This window comes from Nyctibius grandis, chromosome 8 (genome assembly GCF_013368605.1).
Source record: "Nyctibius grandis isolate bNycGra1 chromosome 8, bNycGra1.pri, whole genome shotgun sequence".
NCBI lineage: Eukaryota > Metazoa > Chordata > Aves > Nyctibiiformes > Nyctibiidae > Nyctibius > Nyctibius grandis.
In genome coordinates this window covers 17,911,579-17,931,887 of record NC_090665.1, presented here as the reverse complement: position 1 = coordinate 17,931,887, position 20,309 = coordinate 17,911,579, and the positions used below count along the sequence as shown (strand labels likewise).

The following is a 20,309-nucleotide window of genomic DNA, read 5'->3' as shown; positions in this document are numbered from 1 at the left end:
CATTAAAAAGGCTCTGCTCCACAAATGAAACATCTGCGTCTTCATGGCTGATCATCTTAATTGCTTTGGTTAATTACTACTCATCAAAAAAATATGAAAGTGGGACATACAGAATCAGATGAGATATCAAGGGGCACATCTTCTGCATTTGTTCAGATTGGTCTCTGTAGTAACAGGCCACATCTCATACGGTTCCTGACAGGAGCCATTCATGCCAAATGCAATTACTCAAACCTGCGAGTCAACTGTTTAGATTGTTCCCTTGCAGCAGGAACCCATAGTGTTTCACTCCACCACCAAGTACACATCCAACTTAAAAATCACTGTAGCTAAAAGAGAAGGTAATGGCCTATTTTTGGTACTTCTTTATCCTTTTCCACACAAAAAAAGAACGGTAACACATTCTGTGACAATGCTGTAAAGAAGCCCAAAATAACCTGATGTTTGTCAGAAGTATTGGCAAAGTGAATCACTTCTTTCAGTGTGCCGACAATCATAAAATTGACTCATGTTACAATGAAAAGTTCAAATGTAAGGGATCAGACAGGTGAAGCAGCTCTAAATCATGTGGTAAAAGCTTGCCTTTAAAACAGTGGTGCTTCTGAAGGTGACAGAGCTGGGAGCATTCGTAAACGCACTGGTGGCACTTCTCAGTGCTGTGCCACTGTACTTCCGTTTTACATAAAATAGACAACTCTGAGATTAAATGAAAATTTAAGATGTTCTCCCACACAATGGATTTTCTGCCTGTTTTTGCCTATAAGAAGATTCCCATTACAGTTAGCAGCATTTTTTAAAAATCAGGTATTCTTTTGCAAATAAACAAACCCTTTGATCGAATGAAATATTGACACTTTGTATTTTAGCCATCTTGGGGTGATCAGGAGAAGCCCAGTCCCAGCATATGCATCAGTCTATTGAGTTCTTTTTATATCAATGATTTTAAATTTAATAAATTTTATGTAGACAGACAATACTCCCCCCCCAGCCACTGTGTGGTTTTCAGGATGAGGAAAATAGATCTTTATCTTTTACTGTTTTACCTTTCTCCCTCACTGCTTAGATATATAAAATATGTATTTTTTGTTATTTTGAAAAAAAAAAAAAGGAAAGCATTATTATTACTAGCAGAAGGAAAAGAAAAGAATTATGGGAAAACTGAATGAACTGTGAAGTTTTATAACATATCTGTGTTAGAACAAATGCTTTCTTATGAGCTGTAGAATTATGCCTGTGGGAGACAGTAGAGCTCTGAGGGTTATTGCAAAGTGAGAGATGAAAGATGGCCTGTCCTTCTCAATGGGTCTTTGGTAGTGCTCTCTTCCCTCGGACTGTACTGCCATAATCTGGCTCTGGGGAGGAGGAATAAAAGGAAGCATCCATGGTCTTCACCTGTGTATTCTCAGTTGTACTGAAATTACCTATGCATAAAATAATATCAGTCACATCTGACTCCTCCTAATGACATACATACACACACAGGCACCGCTCCCCCCCCATCCTCTAAATTAAATAACTACATATAAACCCATTTTGAGGCAATAAAACCAGCAACAGTCAAATCTTTACTACCTCCTGGGTTTCTGAAACGCTTCCAGTCAGATACTAGGAAAGGCAGAAAAGCTGTTTCATGAAGGACCCTCCATTGTATTGTTCTGAGAAAGGCAAAGCTCTGGACCCTCAGGCTGGGTCCCAGAAACTTGCCACCTACTGAAGAAGAGTCCTGAAGGTATGCATGCTATGCAATGCTTTTATTTCATGTTGTCAGATAATGAGGGAAAATAGAAATGTTCAGGGGGAGTTTCTCTCTTATATATGTATAATATATTTTGGGACCAGACAAGTATAGACCAGGCAGACAAAATTGTAAGATACCATAACAGCACCCAGAATTTATTTTTCTGTGTTAGTCCTTTTCTTTTTTAGGTATCAGTTAAAGTTTTTATTCCCCAATGAAGACAAAAGCTAAAAAGCAAAGCTATAACCTGGGATATATCTGTCTTTGAATATAATATATACTTAGAAGTTACCTTCTTACATGCTGTGACAGAGCTTCCCAAACTGCTTGCCGAACTGTCTGTGCTGCTGCCCTGGTGCTCTGGGACTTCATGCATCAGTGGAGATTCAAAGTTGCTGAAGAACAAAAAAGAAACAAACCCCCAAAAACCTTTCCAGTGACTCAGCTACATAGATAACTCAAATGATACCAAAATACAGTTCAGTAAAGAGATGTAACTTAGATTACAAGAAGCTGTCTATACTCTCCTAGCTGATGTTACCAGCCTGTTTATTACCTTAATTTTCCCTTTTTGGAAGACACTCCTGAGCTACGTACTTGGGATATAACACAGCAGACCAATGTCATTTGAAGACTAGAGGACAGTATATAGCTGTATATAGTCATATCCGCCTGTCTTGAATGACACTGTAAAAAGTGGTACTAGCTTGCTTTCATAAGCGGGCAGCTTGGAGCAGCAAATGAAATACTTGCTGCACCAATTCAGCTTGGTAGACAAAAGAAATGTTTACTGCATTTTTACCTGCCTGGCTAGCAGTAAAGGGGGTAGCAATTAAAATCTAAAAAACACAACAGGAGTGGCTGAATTCCCTGATCTGGAGGGAATAGCTTGATACGCTATAGGTTTAGAACAAAGGTAAGTCATGCACATACTCTGTTTTGTGAGTCAGTTGTACACAACACAACTGTATTTACTTTGGGACTGTGCAGATGTGAAATACAAAACCATAAAAACAAGCTCGCCCAGCCAAGTTATTTGTGTGCAGGGCTGGTACCACCTCTCACACTTCTCTTTTGCAATAGTTCAGGACACTCTTGTAAGATCTCCCTCCATATAGTAATCAAATTGTTGCAAGCTTAGTGAAGCTTCTCTCTCCGGACACAACGTGGTCGTGATTAAAGACCACACAGTGCTAAAGGGCTATTTCTCCAGAAATGTACTAGGGAAAGATTACCCTACACAATCAAGTTCTGCTTCACAAATTAGGTCTCTAGAGTGCTTTTAATTTGTTGCAAGTTATGTATGAGAATATGTGGAACACGTTGTGATAGACCATAACAAGTGACCAGGTTGCTATGGCTTACCTAATATGTTTCATCAGTTCCAACGGGATAACAGACCATGTGCAATTTCCTGGTATGCTCAATTAAAAACCAAAATGCATTTTCATAAGTCACCTTCATTGGAGCTTAAGCCAATATGTTAAGAGGAGGCTACTTCCACTTTTTCCCCAAATCCACAGTTAAACACCAATAAGGCTACCTTTTCTCTCAAAGATTCATGTGTGTGTCTTTCACTTGATACTGCTTAGGATCAGCTATGAATATCCACTCCCATTGATAAGTAACTTTGTCAATAAGAATTTTGCTGATATATATGGTGCTATTCCATAATTATTATTAAAAAAGTATATGTGCTGGAATTAGAAGAGTGAACGAAAAATATAAAACTAACTTAGCACTTATTAATTGCTAACTGGGGGAAAGCTTCATGCATTGCATGGGAGGATTGAATACAGATGCACAAGTGAGACCAGTAGGTTAACTGACTTCACTTGAAAAGTGTGATACCACTTAGTACTCTCTAAGACACCAGCATCATTTGTATCTAGAAGGGAGACTTTTGGCAGTTTACAAAATTCTGCTCCATTGCTCAGATTATATAGATAAACAGTAACATTTCTGGGCTGTAATTTCTCTGGCATTTGACAAAACAAAATAGCATTTTATAGGCCTTATACTGAGTTCTTTAACAGAATGAGGGACATTAAACATATGAAGTCATCCTGGTTTTATATCTTCACTAAAAATAGGAACCTCATATTCAGAGGGTCAAATATTGTGTAAGTACCCTCCTTGATAAGTCCACATTTAGATGCAGCCTCTGTACTAGGTACAGCTCAGTACTCCCAGAAGAAGCTGTGCACTGCCTGTTTTTATAAGATGCATCACTTCTTGTAATAGTAAATTACAAGCCAAGTCTGACCTGCAGGTTGAAGTACATGGCCCATTGTTTCCTCTGCTCTTCACTGAGAGGAAGACTGAGTGGCTTTGCCACTGCTTTGCCCTACAGGGAGTTGATATGCTGATAACGACTATTTGCTCTCAGTTACACTGTGTGCAGGGAACTGAACTTCTAGTGCATGAAGTGTTGTTGAGTCTGAAAGCAACAAAGATGATAGTGTGGCCACTAACTGAAGGCCTTTTTGGACCTTTATTAAACAGTACAAATAGAATAGTGCATTAAAGCATAGCTGGAAAATGTAGCTGAGGAGTCATGTTATGGAGTATTAACAAATTTGTGCTATCTCTGGATAATGCTCCAGTAAGGGGTAGCACATAATGTGTCCCATACAGAAGTAACTAGTCATGTGGAAAGCAAAAAGATCTGTAAAATCTTCTTAATCCTTTAAAATCTGCGTTCTTTCCAAAATAAACCCATTTTTCATTTGTAAACACAGAAAAGCTTGTTAAAAGTACATGATGAGTGAAATAAATGTAGAATGCCATTAAATGTTTTGAATGAGAAAAGGCTCCATCTCGGACTGAAGTTCAGAGAGGCAACAACAACTGCCTTTGGTGTTACTGAAATCTGGTAAACCTAAATTCTCTTGTCAGCTATCCCAGTCCTCAGAGCTGTATTTCACATGCAGCTGATTACTCAGAGCACAGGTAAAATCAGAAACTGTGTTTCACAGGACAGGGGATAACGCATTTAAGAGTATCTGTAACACTTTCAGAGCAGAACCCCCATTCTCATGCTGCATTGCAGTTCAACTCTAGCGTTGTGCCTAGTGACATGAACTCAAGGCTTCCACTGTTTGCAAACAGGTTCATGCAGTGAGGGTTCACAGTCACTGAAAAGTGGAATAATTTTAACAAAGAAATGCTACATTATGAGAGCTATATTCAGAAACAGTTTTAGACTCCACAGCCTTTCCTCAGTGAGTTTATAGGTACGCAATTTCTAAAAGAAGTACAGAGAAGCACATATTCCCACACCTTGGCCACCATTGATGGCCAGCTACATGAACACCTCTAGGTATCACACAAGGTAGATATGTAGCAGTATGTACTAATTGGGGGGAAAATGAGCACCTAGCAGAGCTGCTTCAGTTTGGGCATCCAATGTCACATGCCTGAGTCTTCTGTAACTCAAGGAGGTGCGGTGTATGAAGTTCTGACTAGATACCTTCTGATTAACAGGTCTTTCTTTCAACATGGAACATGGGTTTGACTTTTCAACAGACTCTTTTTTCAATTATCTCATCTCTCAGATCAAAGTTTCCTCTTCTCTTTCTTTATCCTGTGGGCACCCTTTCTAAGCTTTAATTTTCAACATGTATGTGATTTCTTAAGAGACCCTCCTCAGGCCATACAGCTCTGCCACCTTCGCTCTGTAGCAAAGCCAGTAAGATAAACCTACTTTTCATTAACTCCCCAGGGAAAAACTATTCTGCCTTTGAGAAGCTGCCTGCTCTCATTAGTTCCTCAACAGCAGGAAGCAGAAAGAAACTGCTGCAGAGATGTAGCCATCTCATCATCAAATGATAGCTCTGCATTCATCTACTATATTCATTACTTCACATTAAGAGTTTACACAAAGCACGAGTCTTTCAAGGCATCTGGAACAGATCAGAGCCTTTTTGCTACAAGATAAAGCAAGCTGTTGAAGGTTTCAGGTCCTAATTCTCACCTTTGCTCGGCTCCCCTTGTTTATTATGTGATGGAGAATGATCATCTAACTTAGATGTGCTCATCTGATTTAGAGCTATCATGGAAGGCCACAGGCATAACAAGGAATCTCTGTTAAAGGATGGCTCATTTGGGGATTTTTCCTTTTGTGTGAGAGATCCTAACTTAAAATTCAGCATTTGAAACTGAAGCTGGGAACCTGGACCTATGACCCAGTGTAAAGAAGTACGCCATTTTCACTTTAATATTTTCATTAACAGAAGTCTCTCCACAGTCACTCATTTGCCACCAGGTGCTGTCTTACTGATTCACAAATTATGACTGATACTTTTTTCCTACAAAGCTAAACGCTCTCATGAAGAACGCAAACAAATTTCTTGGGGATTAGAGGACTGTAGTAAATAGCTGTGAGGTTTATGGCACTAACTGTAATAACAATACACCCTTTATTATTGACCAAAATGCAAAACAATTGCTTCTGTTTTCCTACATTGAATAATTCAAAAATACTAACATTGATGAATCAAGACTTAATCAAAAATCCACAGCTGCTCCTAAAAATCATTATCATCTTTGCAGATGTGGCAGATGGTGCTACAACAACTAAGAGGAGGTAATTTAAAGATTTCCCCAGGTTATCACTAAAGAACATTAATCTTGTGAAATAATATCAGAAACTTCAATTTCCTACCATCTTGAACAAGCATAACCAGCTTCCAAAAACTTGCTGTTCAATAATTGTTCTGAAGGAGCAATTTCAGTAAATAATAAGTGACCATTATATATATATTTTTGAACCAATCCTATTATAGCCTAGTGTTTTTCATCTTTTCATCATGATTCCTGATCTCAGCACTTTGAACATACAAAACATACTAATCCATGAAAAAGATAATCTTGATGAAGGAAACTAACTGAATGAACGCAGTGAGGTTTCTCAGTGCAGTTAACTCCAAGCTACAGTCGGCTACATTTCTAATATTTTGCTAATACTTGTACTGAACACCATGAACAACAAAAAAAAAAGGAATGAAATCTCATTTTGAAACTGAAATGTGAGACAAGTGAAAGCATGGAAAAATACTCTAGCATATTCTTACCTTTACTGCTCACAAACCCGAAAGATACTCAGAAACTGAGGAAGGCAGCTAGCTTAATCCAGACCCTAAGCAAGCAGCAGTTTTGAAAGGCATGCAGCATTCAAACAGCATCCCTTAACTTCAAAGCCTTTTTCAAGTGGACAGACTAGTCACACTCTTTCCTTATGCTATCTTTCAGATTCTACAGTTCTAAAATTTACCTTAATATGTAAACAGGTCAACAAAGTCACTAGCAGTAAAATCTTCAGATGTAACAATGTCAAAGTTACTATTTTAATCCATAGAATTGGTTTTTGTTCAGTCTGGACCATGTGTATACTTCGATCAGAGCACAGATGGTTTGTCAAACAGACACTCTATAAATACCTCAAACAAATGTCTTTCTGATTTTGTTATGGATTTGGAACCCGTGTGCAGAATAGAATCACTGGCAGTATCAGGGTCTGATCTTGTAAGGTATGCATAGACTTGTTTCAGTATTCCTTGGCTACTATTGACCTCATTGAGAACTGAAAATATTGAATACTTCCCATCATTATCAGACCTGGGTGTCTATGCAGTCTAACAGGTACAGGATTGGGTTGCTAGTTTTACAGATCAGTGCAATAAAAAGAGTAGAAGTTTAAGTGCTTTATATTCATATTGCTTATTTCGTAATGTCTATTGGATACTCTTGATTTACATTTCATTTTTATCAGTGATACAGCTGCAAAAAGGCCACGTCTTTAACTCTGTGCTAATGAAAAACAGGAGCAGAGAAAAGACAACCCATACTATGGTACACCACACAACAAAAAAAGCCTTTTCCTTCCATGTTCACAGAGCCCTGAATGCCCTTTATTCTGTGCCAAATTAAAAAAAGCAAACAAATCTAGAAGCCTCTGTAAGTGTTCGCAATGATCAGCCTTCTTTCAAATCAAGTTTTAAAAATATTATAAAAGAACAGCCAAGTTTCACTGAATAAATGTAAACCAAACTAACTAAATTTTACATGAAGTACTTAGAAACATTCCTTCCTTTATTTACTGATTGAATTCTTAAAGAAAAAATAACAGTTTTATGTACAAGCCTGAAAAACTTCTCCACATTCAATAGTTATGGCAGGGTATACTCAGATGAGAGCTGAAAATCAAATCAAAGTGTTGGGAGTCAGGTTCTGAATGACAGATGATTGGGTTGGGGGCTTTTTTTAGGGTCAGTAGTTCACTGACAGAGAGACAACCCAATATAAACTGGGCTTTTGCATACAGCTGATTGGCATCCTGCCTTTTTCCCACCTGTCCCTAGATTTGACATGACCTGAAGTCAAGATATGTCCTAAAGACAATTCCAGGTGGACCTTTGTTATGCTCATAGAATGGCTACTTAGTAAGGAAACCTTCTAGAAAGGACAGGCTTGGACCTTAGTCAGAAGAGACTACAGAAAAAGCACACGAGGAACCATGAGATCTTTTCCTGGCAGGGTGTATAAGGCAATGAAAGAAAATGCCTAGAATGATACGAAGGATGCATTATTGGTAACAGTCATTTTTTAAGAGTTCCTGATTTGGAGGATTTTTAGAAGGTATGAAAAGAAGTCCTGGATCAACAACTAGGGACCAGACAAAGTCTGATGGGGAAGAATGACTGAACCTGGGAAAGATTAAGGAACAGACCCTTAAATTCAAGGACTGCACCTTACAGAGATGGGCTGAAAGATAGCCAAGACTGCTTTTCTGCCCTAAAAGCAAGGAGTCTGTATTCAGTTCTGGAGTGCCAGCTAGGTGGGAAATTAAGGCACTGTTGAGTGTTTTACTGCAGGAAAGACAAGAAAACTTGTTAAAGGAAGAATTCTTCAAACTAATTAGTCTGTATGTACATAACTTGAGTGGACAGTGCTGATCAGGAAGATGATTTTAGAAAGATACAGACCGAATTAACTATATCCAGGCACGGGTATTAGAGAAACAACAGAATAAGGTAGTTTCACTTCCTCTACAGCAAAGTAATAGGCTTGCTACTATTTAAAAAAAATTCTTTATTCACTTAGCATATGTAGGTGTACTGTACAATAGCACTTGTCCTTGTGCTGTAGAAAGGAGGACAGAGGAAACGCTTGTTTTTCTTCTCAAACAAGAATGTTCATGACTGTGTATTTATTAAGCAACTTATATTATTACTGCACTTTTGATGGCAATGCCTATTCTTAATATAGATTATGTTGTTAGTGCAGCACAGTGTAATATTGCAAGTGTGTGATGTAATTTGATCTTCTTTTAAAGATAATGGAAAAAACACTGTGACACAGCTGGAATCTGGTGAAATTTGGTCCAAATTAAATACATAACAAATGTGTAAGCAGCTCCCACAGATTTGAACTAGAAATTAAAATTCTCAGCATTTTTCCAGATGAAGTCAAAGATGTTGCAAATTAGGCTTTCATGTCACAAACCATTGGGTAATTTTTAAAAGGCTGTTTCAAATGTTTCTTGTATCTAACAAACAACTTGTGTTCTCTGACTGCTCCTCTCATCCTTTTGCTATGCACAAACTGTCAGGTGGGCATTTCAGGAGAACCAGTGGAACACGACATAGGAAGAAACTGGTGATTTCATGTGGAGGTTGTTAATCTTGGCTTAACTAGTTTTTAAAGTATTTTTTGGCATCTTGTTTATATGATATAGCCAAACTTCACAGTCAAGCTTCTCAATCAGCTTTTGCCATCAACCCATGCAGTGCGTTTCTGATTATGAACAGTAGAGCAACAAGAGTCAAATACTGACAAAACAGGATTCAAAGCACAGCATGTGCAATCAAGTATTTCAGTGACAACTTTTCTTAAAGGTTACCTTTTAAACATCTCAAATCAACTCTATAAAAGCATTTCATTAATTAAATTCAAGACAGATACTAAGTATTTCTGAAAGGAAATGTGACAAAGACGTTCCTAACTTAAAAGTAAATGCGTATGTCATGATTTTATTTGAATAGAAAATGCACGTAACTAATCAAAACTTGCTAGCTGTTCCAGTGTTTTCCTTTTTAGATTGATTATAAATCAAATAGACTGTAAAAGTGTAATTGAAATGTGGTAGGTACTCAGGACGATGTGCGTGATAGGAAGGTGATCATCGCTTTCATGTTTTGAATGGCGTGTTTCTAATGTTTGGCAGACTTCCTGAAATTCTTTGTACCAGCTCTCCTCAGAAATAATAAATCTGGCTTTGGAAATCTGAGATTAACAAAGGGCTGACTTGTCCACAGACATTTAAGGGAGAAGCTTGGGAATTTCCTACGATTGCAGAATCACTTTCAGGTACTTTAAAAAATGTAAAGGGCAAAGCTGTTAGTGAAAATGGACTGGTGATACTGGAAAACCAAATTTTTAAACACAGAATCTGAATTATGGAACAGCTTGATGTCTTGGGAAAAAAAGTATGTGTACGACCAGCTGAGAGGCCATAATATCTTGATGTACAGTGTTCTTTTTTACAAAACATGAGATCCTAGAATTGACTTTAGCATAGTGCAGTTGAAAATGCAGTTTTCCATATCATGAAAGTTAATGTTACTGAATACTAAAGGAAATTATTTATTCCAAATGCCTGAAGACTCTTCAGCCACCAGTAAGCCACAGAATGAATCAGTAAAGCATGACAATACCTTTTTTTCTTTTTATTTTCTTTTTTTTCTTTCTTGGGGCATTTCTGAGATGTAAGTCAATCAGAGTAGAGGGAGAAAGAACAGGGTGAGGTGATCCTATTATCAGGACCTGTGTGGCATACAACTAGCTGAACTTGTGTCATGCTGAGCCTTTTATAACACAGAACAGTGCTGCTGCAGAATGATCCCTCCTACCACCAAATAACCATGCTAGCCTGTGTGGTTGTTCTAATTCATGGAATGGTCAGATTACCCTCATCCTTAACATAATGGTGGCTTGCAGATGTTCTGGCAAGCCACCAAAGATGTTTTGATCTTCTGTTTGGCAGAACAGAAGATCTAAGCAGGTATTTTGAACCCATCTGCTTGAATCCCTCCCTTTTGCCCACCCCTGAGAGAACCAAGACTTTGCTGCTGTGACCAAAGCTGGAAGCTTTGGTAGATATTCTTCCATGGACAGCCTACCCTTCTTCTTCAGTTCTCAGAAATAACAATACTCAATTGCAAAATCATTTCTACAGCTGTAAAAATGAAGGCAATTCATAGTCTACTGTCATTCATTTCCTTGGACAAGCAGCTTTGCCATCATGTCTATATATGCAAAAAACAATTGGCCAAAATGACTCTATGTAGTTGTGATGTTGGTCCCTACTAAACTCAATTTGATCATGCTAAATATTTTACTTCAACAGTATCTAAAGTACTTTCAAAAGTACCTATCTAGTAAACATATTATTTCTTCAACTCCGTTCTTGTTTCCAGTCCTTTTTATTTGAAAGAAAGCCAAATTGGTTTAGATTCCTGCTAAATCTTTCAAAACTTTGTTTAGGGTGATAATAGTGTTCAGAAACCAACATGTTTTTACCTTAAGTAATGATATCAGAAAAGTAAATCAGTAGTCTAAAAATAAGTGTCTTCATCTAAAATATTCACAGAAATTTCCTATTCTCTTTAATCCAGTATTGTTTCTATGTCCACCTGCAGTTATATTCATACACTATCTACTTAAAATGTCAAGGTACCTTCTGAAGTTATTTTAATGCCAAAGGATACATTCTGTCATTGCTTATTCACAACAAATCTTATTTTAACATAATTTACATGCCTGAAATTTTCCTAAACAATTCTGATTTGCTACTAATATCTCAAAGGAACACAAGTCTTATCAATTTTGATGCTAAGTTAATATGTCAATAAATAGCAATCTGTGACAATTTATAGAAAACAAGGCCTCAAAACCCACTTGTTTAAACGTATGGGTTTTATAAAAAGCATAACAACATTGTCAGAGATTTGAACAAAATGAAGCTGCCTCTAATTATCTTGGCTTCTAATATAATAAAACATGCTTTTGTATAATTCTATCAAGATACTACAAACATTGTCTTTGGTTTAGCTTGCTTGAATTTGTGAAGCTTTTTTTCTGTGGATTATAAGGTGTTTAACAGGATTGAGTGGTAGGTATAAAGGCAACATTCTCAATTTTTTCCTATCTTATACCAGCATAAGGAAAGCATGACATTTCAGTCCAAGAAATTATGATTGAGGTTTTTTTGCCAAGATGAATCCTTCTACTTTCTACCCCCGAAAATGTACTGCCTTTAAAACTATATATAAGGAACACAGGACATCATTTCTGATAGTCTAAAGGTGAACCAGATCAATGAGTTACTAATTTAATTAATCTAAATTTTTCCTTGGTGGCATGATGTAGATAAACTGCAGAGCTGCTTCAGCCACTGCTTTGCAGTGAAGTTCAGAGTAACTATGAAACTGTTGTGATAACTGGGCTTGAAGTGCTTGACTTGTTCTTGCTGGGATGCACAAGGTCCAGCACGACTATCTGCATCATCAACTGAGCTCAGGTTAAGCTCTCAGATAACTTTATCACTACCTGCAGTGTGATTACGTGAGTACTTGCTAAATTAGTATTCTTGCATTTACACCTAATGCAAAAATATAGACCAGATTATGTGCAGAATGAATTTTCAGAAATCAAGAGGAGATTTGGTTGCTGAGAATCTGAGAGAGGTTAAATTGCTCTTTGATGCTACTTGCTCTTTTTCATGCTTGGTCCTTGCAGATAGAAGCGTTTCTATTAGATAGTAGTTCAGACACAGACAAGTTCACTTGCACCACAGTCTGGGAATGATCCTACAATAACTTCAGTGAAGCTGAACATGTAGTTGGATGATGAACAAAAAGGGTATCTAAATCGCCCATCTGTATCACAAACATTAGCTTGTCCAGGGTTCTTTTTTAAAAAAAATAAACACAAACATTTCATGCTGCCATATTATTTTTTGCAATGCATCCCAAAGTGCCAAATGACCATAACTCACAGTACAAAGGAAGCTGAAGATGCTCACTGTCTGGGTCAGGGATGTTACCCTGCTTCAGCAGATCCCAGCGGCAGCCATGCTCTTCCTATTAACCTTATTATGGGCAGAGCTTGCCTCATTTCATGTCTTCGGGTGTGTTTAAGTTTTACTCTGATCAACACTGCAAAGTCTAAGTTCTTTTGATTCAAAGGAACAAAAAAAGAGGTATGCACTTAAATCCAGGTTTTGAAAAATTACTATTGTTTTATTAGCGGGGGAACACTTAACAACTTCAGCTGGAGAAAGATGCCGTATAATAGAGAGGTCAAGTTCTGTGTATCCAAAAGCAATCCATGCCAGTAAACCTGGTCCTATGGCTTCTTGTTTGTTTGTTTTTATTACTGGATTTGGATTATTATTTGTATTCGTATTATTTGTTTGTGGTCCGTCTCTACTTTTTCAGTAGTTACTCAATTATTTTTCTAATACGTGATACCATGATACCTTAAAAGCCATGCCTTCTGAATCAGAAAATCATCTGTTGCACTCAGCAAATATGTGCTTACCTATGAATTAATTTTACCTGTATGAAATAAAAATCTGCTACTGATAGTAGTACTCCTGTACTCAGATGTGCTGTTCCATAATGTACAGTATTGATTTCCATAATCTTAGAAATATGGCTGTACTTTTAAAAGTATCAAAACTTTGTATTTGGTAACTATACTAACATTTCAATTACATCATGCAAACCACTGATACAGTTCATATATGCTACTTAGTTCTGAGAATGTAATGTGACCATTTGATTTCACTGAATTTATGGCATATATTACACTTAGGATTAAATTTATTGGCAGGTACAATGTGACCATTTAACTAAGCTCCCTAATAGCCGTACTATCACTTCTGTATTTTTACATATTCAAGAAACAGTAATTTTTTTCTAGTTGAAGGGAGGGTCTTATTCCAGAATTCGTGTGAGGATGATGGGTTTTTCATGTCAATATCACAGCATGCAAATCTTTTCCTTTTAAAAATTAATCAGCTGTTCATTTTTATTGGATGTCTACAACGGTAATACACATTTTTCACTGAGAAGGAAGACATTGCCTTGACAACGTAGAAGAGGAACAATCTATAAGCATGGTGTTGAACATTGTTACCCTACTGATTTGATCTCTTCCCTTTTCAAATTGAAATAGCATAGACAGTTATAAATGAATCTTGGGGGAAAATGCTTCAGACCTAATTTAAACACAGTTCTGAAAACTGAGAGACCTTTTCTTTCTCCCTCTAATATTCTGAAGAGCCACTGCATGTAATGAACATCTCCACTGCTGGTGGAGACGTGTTGTGCCTGGTATATGAAATTCTGATAACTGTTCAATCTCACAAGGATGACATGAGAACCACCTAAGTTTTTCATTGCTGAAAGCAAATACTAGTCCAGTCCTATGGGACATTCTAAGTAAACTGAGCCTTCGCTGAAGTGAAACTACAGTAATCAAATAACTTAGATTCCTGCATAGACAAGCACTGCAGCTCCCCTTGGCCGGCTGAATGCTCTTACTTTTACAGCAGTTCCTGGCTGCGGGCTGAACTGTTACACTCACGCTTTCTCAATTTACCTAGCCCATATACCCCGAGCTGCCAATCCAACAAGAAAATTAACCTCCATGCAAGAAATAAATCCTGCAAATCTAACCAGTTACATAGTTGCCACTAAGTAACTAGTTCTATACCATATCCCACCACATGGGTGCCTGGTGTATGTTTGGGAAAGCTCATCCTCGAAGTTAAAACTATTATCCAACTCTAGGCATCCTAAACTCTGTGCATCTTTCTGTTTCAAATGTTTTAACGGTAACACAAAGATGTCTTAGTTCAATGAATTCCAGTTTTTCAGCAATTCATATAATAAATCAAAACTTTTTCAGAAAACTAAAAACTCCTGTAATACTCAGAAGCTGGTTATTGCAAGTGCATGGAGCCAGCTCAGAACAGAGGGTAGGTCCCAGGCTTAAAAGTAACCACTTAAGGTTATACAGGACTTGTTGACCAGTTTTGAATTTCACTAGCTTGGAAATGTGCACTGCAGCATTGGGTTCTGTGTTAGAATTTTTTAAAAAGTCCTTTTTCTTTCAGCTATAAATTAAATTTTATCAAGATTTAGAAATGAAACTTTCTTACATAGCAGTCAAGAATAATTAGATATATAATAAATTGTGATTCCACAACTAAGGGAAAACATAGCTTTGATAAAAAACCACTGAGCACCTATTACGTGTCATGGGCATTGGCAGCAGCCAGATATTTAATAATAATCAGACAAGACTTAAAGGGAAGAAAACCAATGAGGGAAACTAAAGAGATTAATGAAAATAATCTAAGGTTGACAAGACTAAAAAAGAAGGTTTAAAATTCATGCCGGGCACCAAATAAATCCTAGCAATTGTAGTATTAATCTACACATACTGAATTTGTAATTCTTATTAAAACAGAAATACCCAGTATAATTTTTTCCCTCTGTTTTAAGTGAAGAGGGAGGAAGGGAAGGCGTAGCGTACCGTACATGCAGTCTGATGCTTATCTGTTGATAAGCAAAGAGGTGATTAAAAATTGGGAAACAACCCTCACTCACAATTTTCTGACACTGAGCTCCTGATATATATAAAGTGTTTCAAAGTGCATTGTCTGTACTAGTGCTAGGTAGGCTTTCCCTTCCTGCTCCTCCCCAGAGAGCACAGCCAACACCGCCACAAGCCTACACAACATGCAGGGAGAGGGGGAGCTGCTGCTGCATTTTATCCAGTGAGTTGGTAATTAAAGCTATTGTTCTGATGGAGAAATTTAATTAATTTTTCTCCTTGTGAGAGAAAACGAAAACTGCCTTTTCCACTTCTGAGTGAATGCTCAAAACTACTTCGCTATTAGTGCTTGGGTGCCTGGTTCTTCATGTTGAAGCTGTTTCCCCATTGTTAAATAACTAAATACTGTCTCTGAGAGGCAGCTGCAGCATTCCGGCCGAGCTTGAACGAATGTAATATAGAGCAGTGTACCTGGAGGGACCACTGCCGGGATCCCTGTGATCCCAGGTTGGTATCCACACCGGAGTGGGCTCTCTCAGCCTCTCCTACCAGCCTGTTCCTGCTCCTCAGCACCTCTAGCACACAAGACACTCTGCTATCTGAATATGGGACTTACTGTTCTGACTTCTGTCTGTTCAGGTGCCAATCATGGCTTAAAATACCGTTCTTTAGAGGATGCTCTAATTTGCTATGTTTGTAGACCCAAGTTGTTAGGGAATGACAGTTGCATGAGGGAGTGACCTGAAGCAAGTTTTAGTGCTAGGGTTCGTTACCCACAGTGCAGATAAAGGCTCCCACCAGCCTAACGATGCCTCCCTCCCTCCTACTCAGAGTGTAGCCTAACAAACTACATGTTACAAGACGGAGTAAAGTAATTAACATAGAGCTGAGGAAGGCGATGGCAAAACCTTGCTAACCTAGTAAGTGTGCTTACAATGATTACTGGAAGGAGGTCATAGCCTAAATCATGTACAAAATGAAAAGCACAGCAACAATTATGGGCATATCAAACTTGTTAGGGTTTCTCAAGTCAATCCTGGGGGAAGGACATTTGAAGGAGAGGGTTGAATGATGAAGAAGGAGTGTTGGTACATACAGGTGGAACTGTGAACAGAGTGACTGACACTACTACAAGCACTGCAGTCAGAAATGGGAGAAGTGATGTATGGGAGTAGAGCAGGAACCAAAAGAGGAGATTAATGGATGTTTTCAGAAAAAGATGTGTGAAGTTCATGTGGGAGGCTGGGGTAGCCTGGATTAAAGAATTCAAAACAGATGAGATTGGTAAAAGGAAGAAGTGGAGATGCAAGTCTAGAAATAAGGAATAGGTTTTTGTCTCTATAGTGCATACTGGATTAGTGAAACAAAGCATGGAAATGATATAGTTCATTTCTTTACTACTTCTGCAAGTTTCCCTCCTCCTGTCACCCACAGTCCCACTCCTCAAGGGATCAGATTCCTCATCCACAGACTTACGACCTTTTACAATTTAAGTTACTTCTGGTTTTTAGCTGGTTTTTTTTTCCTCCCTGACCTCACTGAAGGAAAACATCTCTGAGAATTGTTGCCTATGTTTGACAACACAGGTTACACAGGTTATTGAACTGTTTAAAGTAATTCTCCATGAAAACAGGATGCAGCATGTCATTTCAAGAATTCCCACCACTGACAATCAAACTGATACTGTGAGAAGGTAGTGAATATCCAAAATGATCACATTGCATTAGATAAATTTTGTGGCCACTCCACTCAAAACATCTGGTAAATTCATTTGCTAATTTGCAAATAAAAAGCATATCCAGCAAGTATTAAACTGATTCCTCTGGTTGGGCTGCAGTACTGGTTCTGCACAAGTGCAGAAAAACAAATTTCATCCTTGTATGTGACACCAGCTTCTGTTCTAATGCATGCAGTTGTCTTGATAATGAATGTTTTGACATTACACTCTTGTTCAGGATATCTCTTCATTTTCCCTCTTTTATTTAAACAAGATTTGTAATACATTTGTTTCTCTTTTACTCACAGAAGTGGAAAAATATGGAGAACAGATCTGTAAGCTATGCGGTCAGTCTCACCAAATATCACCCATCACCCCCTGAGTAGTTGTCTTCGCTTATTTCTTTCCGCTCATCACTGACAACTGTTCAAAACAAAGTCTTAGTACTGATTCCTGTTGGTTTATGTGCTGCTGTTCTGTTTTTGGGGGGGTTTTTTTGAGTTCTATTTTTCTATTTACTTTTAATTTTTTTAATGATTTCTTCAAAGAAACTGTTATCTCTAGCTTAGTCCCATGACTGTTGAACTTCATAATTTGGGTCTTTGCCTGCAATTTTATTTCCTTAAAGGATCAAAGTTTTATTTCACTCATTCCAAAAAGCATCTTATTACAGAGCCACCAAATCTGTTTTCTCTGTTATACAAGATCTGGGCTGCTTTGCTGGACCACAAGAGCAGCTGTCAGCTGAAGTCTGCGACATCAGTGTTACTGCGTTAAGTTACCAACAGCAGTGTGTGCTACATGCCTACTGTCTGTAAGAAAGGTCTGATACAGCCGCAGCTTTTGGATCTCTTTGTAGCTTTGAATATCTTAACTTACCTCTTCGCATCTGTGGTCCGCCCTAGCATATTCATCAAATGTAAAAAATCCTTGGTTTCCAACAGGACTCTGTAAAACCAGAAAGGCTTTTCTTAGCCATTCTCTGTGCTCCTAAGTGCTTAAGTCTTCTGCTATGCCAGGTATTACTAAGATATAGCAAAGATATTTCATCTTATGTTGGTGATACTAAACTCTTTGTGCCACACGGAGAGTAAGTTTCTCAGAAACAGCCAGACATTCTTTGGGCTTGTCTTTTCAGTGTTTAAAATAGAAAACCTGCTACTTCTCATCTCTGTTGGGTGGATATGCATTTTAATTCTTTTGAATTACTGTTCAGTCTAATGTTGCTTCTAATCCCCAGTGCTGCTTCTAATTCTGAACTGAAGAACCCTTATTAACCCTCCATTTCTTTCCAGTATTCACACAAAAGAGGTGTTGAAAGCATGTGCCAGTCCAATATGTGTGTCTGAAGACTCTTATTTATCAGCTAAGACTACTTCCAGATATACAGGGTTGGCCACAAATTGCATATGCGTATAGGTTTAACTTCATAAACTTGAGCAGAGAAACTGCAGTTTTACCAAAATGGGTGGTTGTATCTCCTTAGGCAGCTGTGTAACAGCATCCCAAATAGTCTCTGGCTTACACAGGGGACAGAAGCACAGAACTTCCTGGCTCATATGTAAAAAATTCAAGTATTTTTCTTCCTACCTCTCACCTGCAGAGGCAAAGTGCAAGCTGGCATGTGTAAGGTCTTCATGTGGTTTTGTTTCTCCATCAAAAAAACAATAAATAGTTATAGACCACAGTTCCAGCTTCCGAACTGTGATGCACACCAAAAAAGCCTTCTAGCTGCTTGAAGAAAAAGTGACAGCTACCAGTTCTGTGCAGTTCCCTGCAGCTGCTCATCTGATCCCCAGTGTAAGCATTCACTGCAAGAAGCTACTGGCAGAAATGTTAATTGATCAGTGGATGCCCAAGGGCAACTAACCTGCTCTGCTGTACTCCACAGCGGCTGCAGGCATCCAGACCCAGGGCCTATGTTTTTGCCTTCAGAAATGGAAGCCAAAGCAAGGGAAGATACTGAGCAGGAATTAACATGCACCCTGAGATCATGCTGATTGTAGCATGTGATAGGAGAGTCAGGAAGGTAGGCAGAGCTGTGGCCTTGGTTTAGGTAGTTGGGTGTAGGTCAGTAAGATCAGGCGTGAATAGCCACAGAAACAGGCCAATGCCGAAATAATTCTGCAGGGAAGATGCAAAATACTATTTTATTTATAACTGTTCGACAGTGAAAACTTTCTTTGGTAAGGTCTGTAAAGCTAACTCCTGAATGCTAACATTCATTGTTTGTATTTCTTGGCAGCTGCTGTAACTAGTTCCCAATTAAATTTGCCCAAATATTGTATGATAGGCATGATGACCTGAAGGTGTATGAGGACAAGTTATCTGTCCCATGGCTTCCTAGGTGTGCTTTTTTCCCAAGGTTTCCTGGTGAAGACAGCAATGGCCTGAATAAATTACTCGCTGTTGTGGTCACCTTCTTTTCTGGAGTCCTCTGACCCTTATTCACAGCCAGAAAGTATGAAGCTTACACAGCTGTTCAGCAAAGAAAGGGTTACCTTGATTAACAAATAACGAGCAGCTGTCAACATACCAGCTGCAGGAGATAAAAGAGATGAAAAAGAGAACTGTAGTTCTTGGCGCAAGGAAGTCTGACTTGCTTAGGCTGCAGGATGGAAATCTCTCACTCTTCAGGAAGAAGAAAGAGGTATGTTGCTCACAGGAGCAAGATAAGCCTTGGCCTTGCTACAGAAACAATGTTTTCTGGGTAATAAGCCTAGCTGGGGTGATGAGATGACCAGATGGCAGAGCTCTGGAGTGTAGTAGGGCTGGTTTCCTCGGTTTTATGCAGTGATGAAAAGCCTAGCAACAATTGTGTGGAGTTGGAAGGTTGTTGTATGCCTATGAGGAGGTAAATGTGTAAGTATGAAAGCAAGACCATAAGCTAGCAAAGCAGCAGCTTGTCTAATTCTTAATATCTTTAAGACTGTCTTTCTGGAATATCTGTTTTATCCCGACTCATGTTACTGGGGTCAAGATTGCATTCTACCCACTTTTTCTTGTAGAGTGTGAAATATAGGATGTCAGACCAGACAACCTAAAAGTGTCTCCGGCCTTAAACTCTGAGTCCCTCTCACTTTCGGATTGTGGCTTCCCATAAAATACTAAAATTTGTACAATCACTTTGGTATTCAGTGTGTAAAAAGCTGCATATAAAACTACTAGCCATGATTAACAACAACAAAGCACTAAATCCTGCTCATTTCACCCTGAAATGCCAAG

General features: G+C 38.3%; 1 protein-coding gene across 1 annotated transcript in view; it reads right to left on the bottom strand.

The window, feature by feature from the left end:
- Nucleotides 1-2,114, bottom strand: part of SPHKAP (SPHK1 interactor, AKAP domain containing) — a 50,144-nt gene extending 48,030 nt beyond the window's left edge. The window contains 1 exon segment of the mRNA XM_068406989.1: nt 2,031-2,114. Within this exon segment, the coding sequence (XP_068263090.1) occupies nt 2,031-2,114 (84 nt within the window).
- Between the last annotated feature and the right edge of the window lie 18,195 nt (nt 2,115-20,309).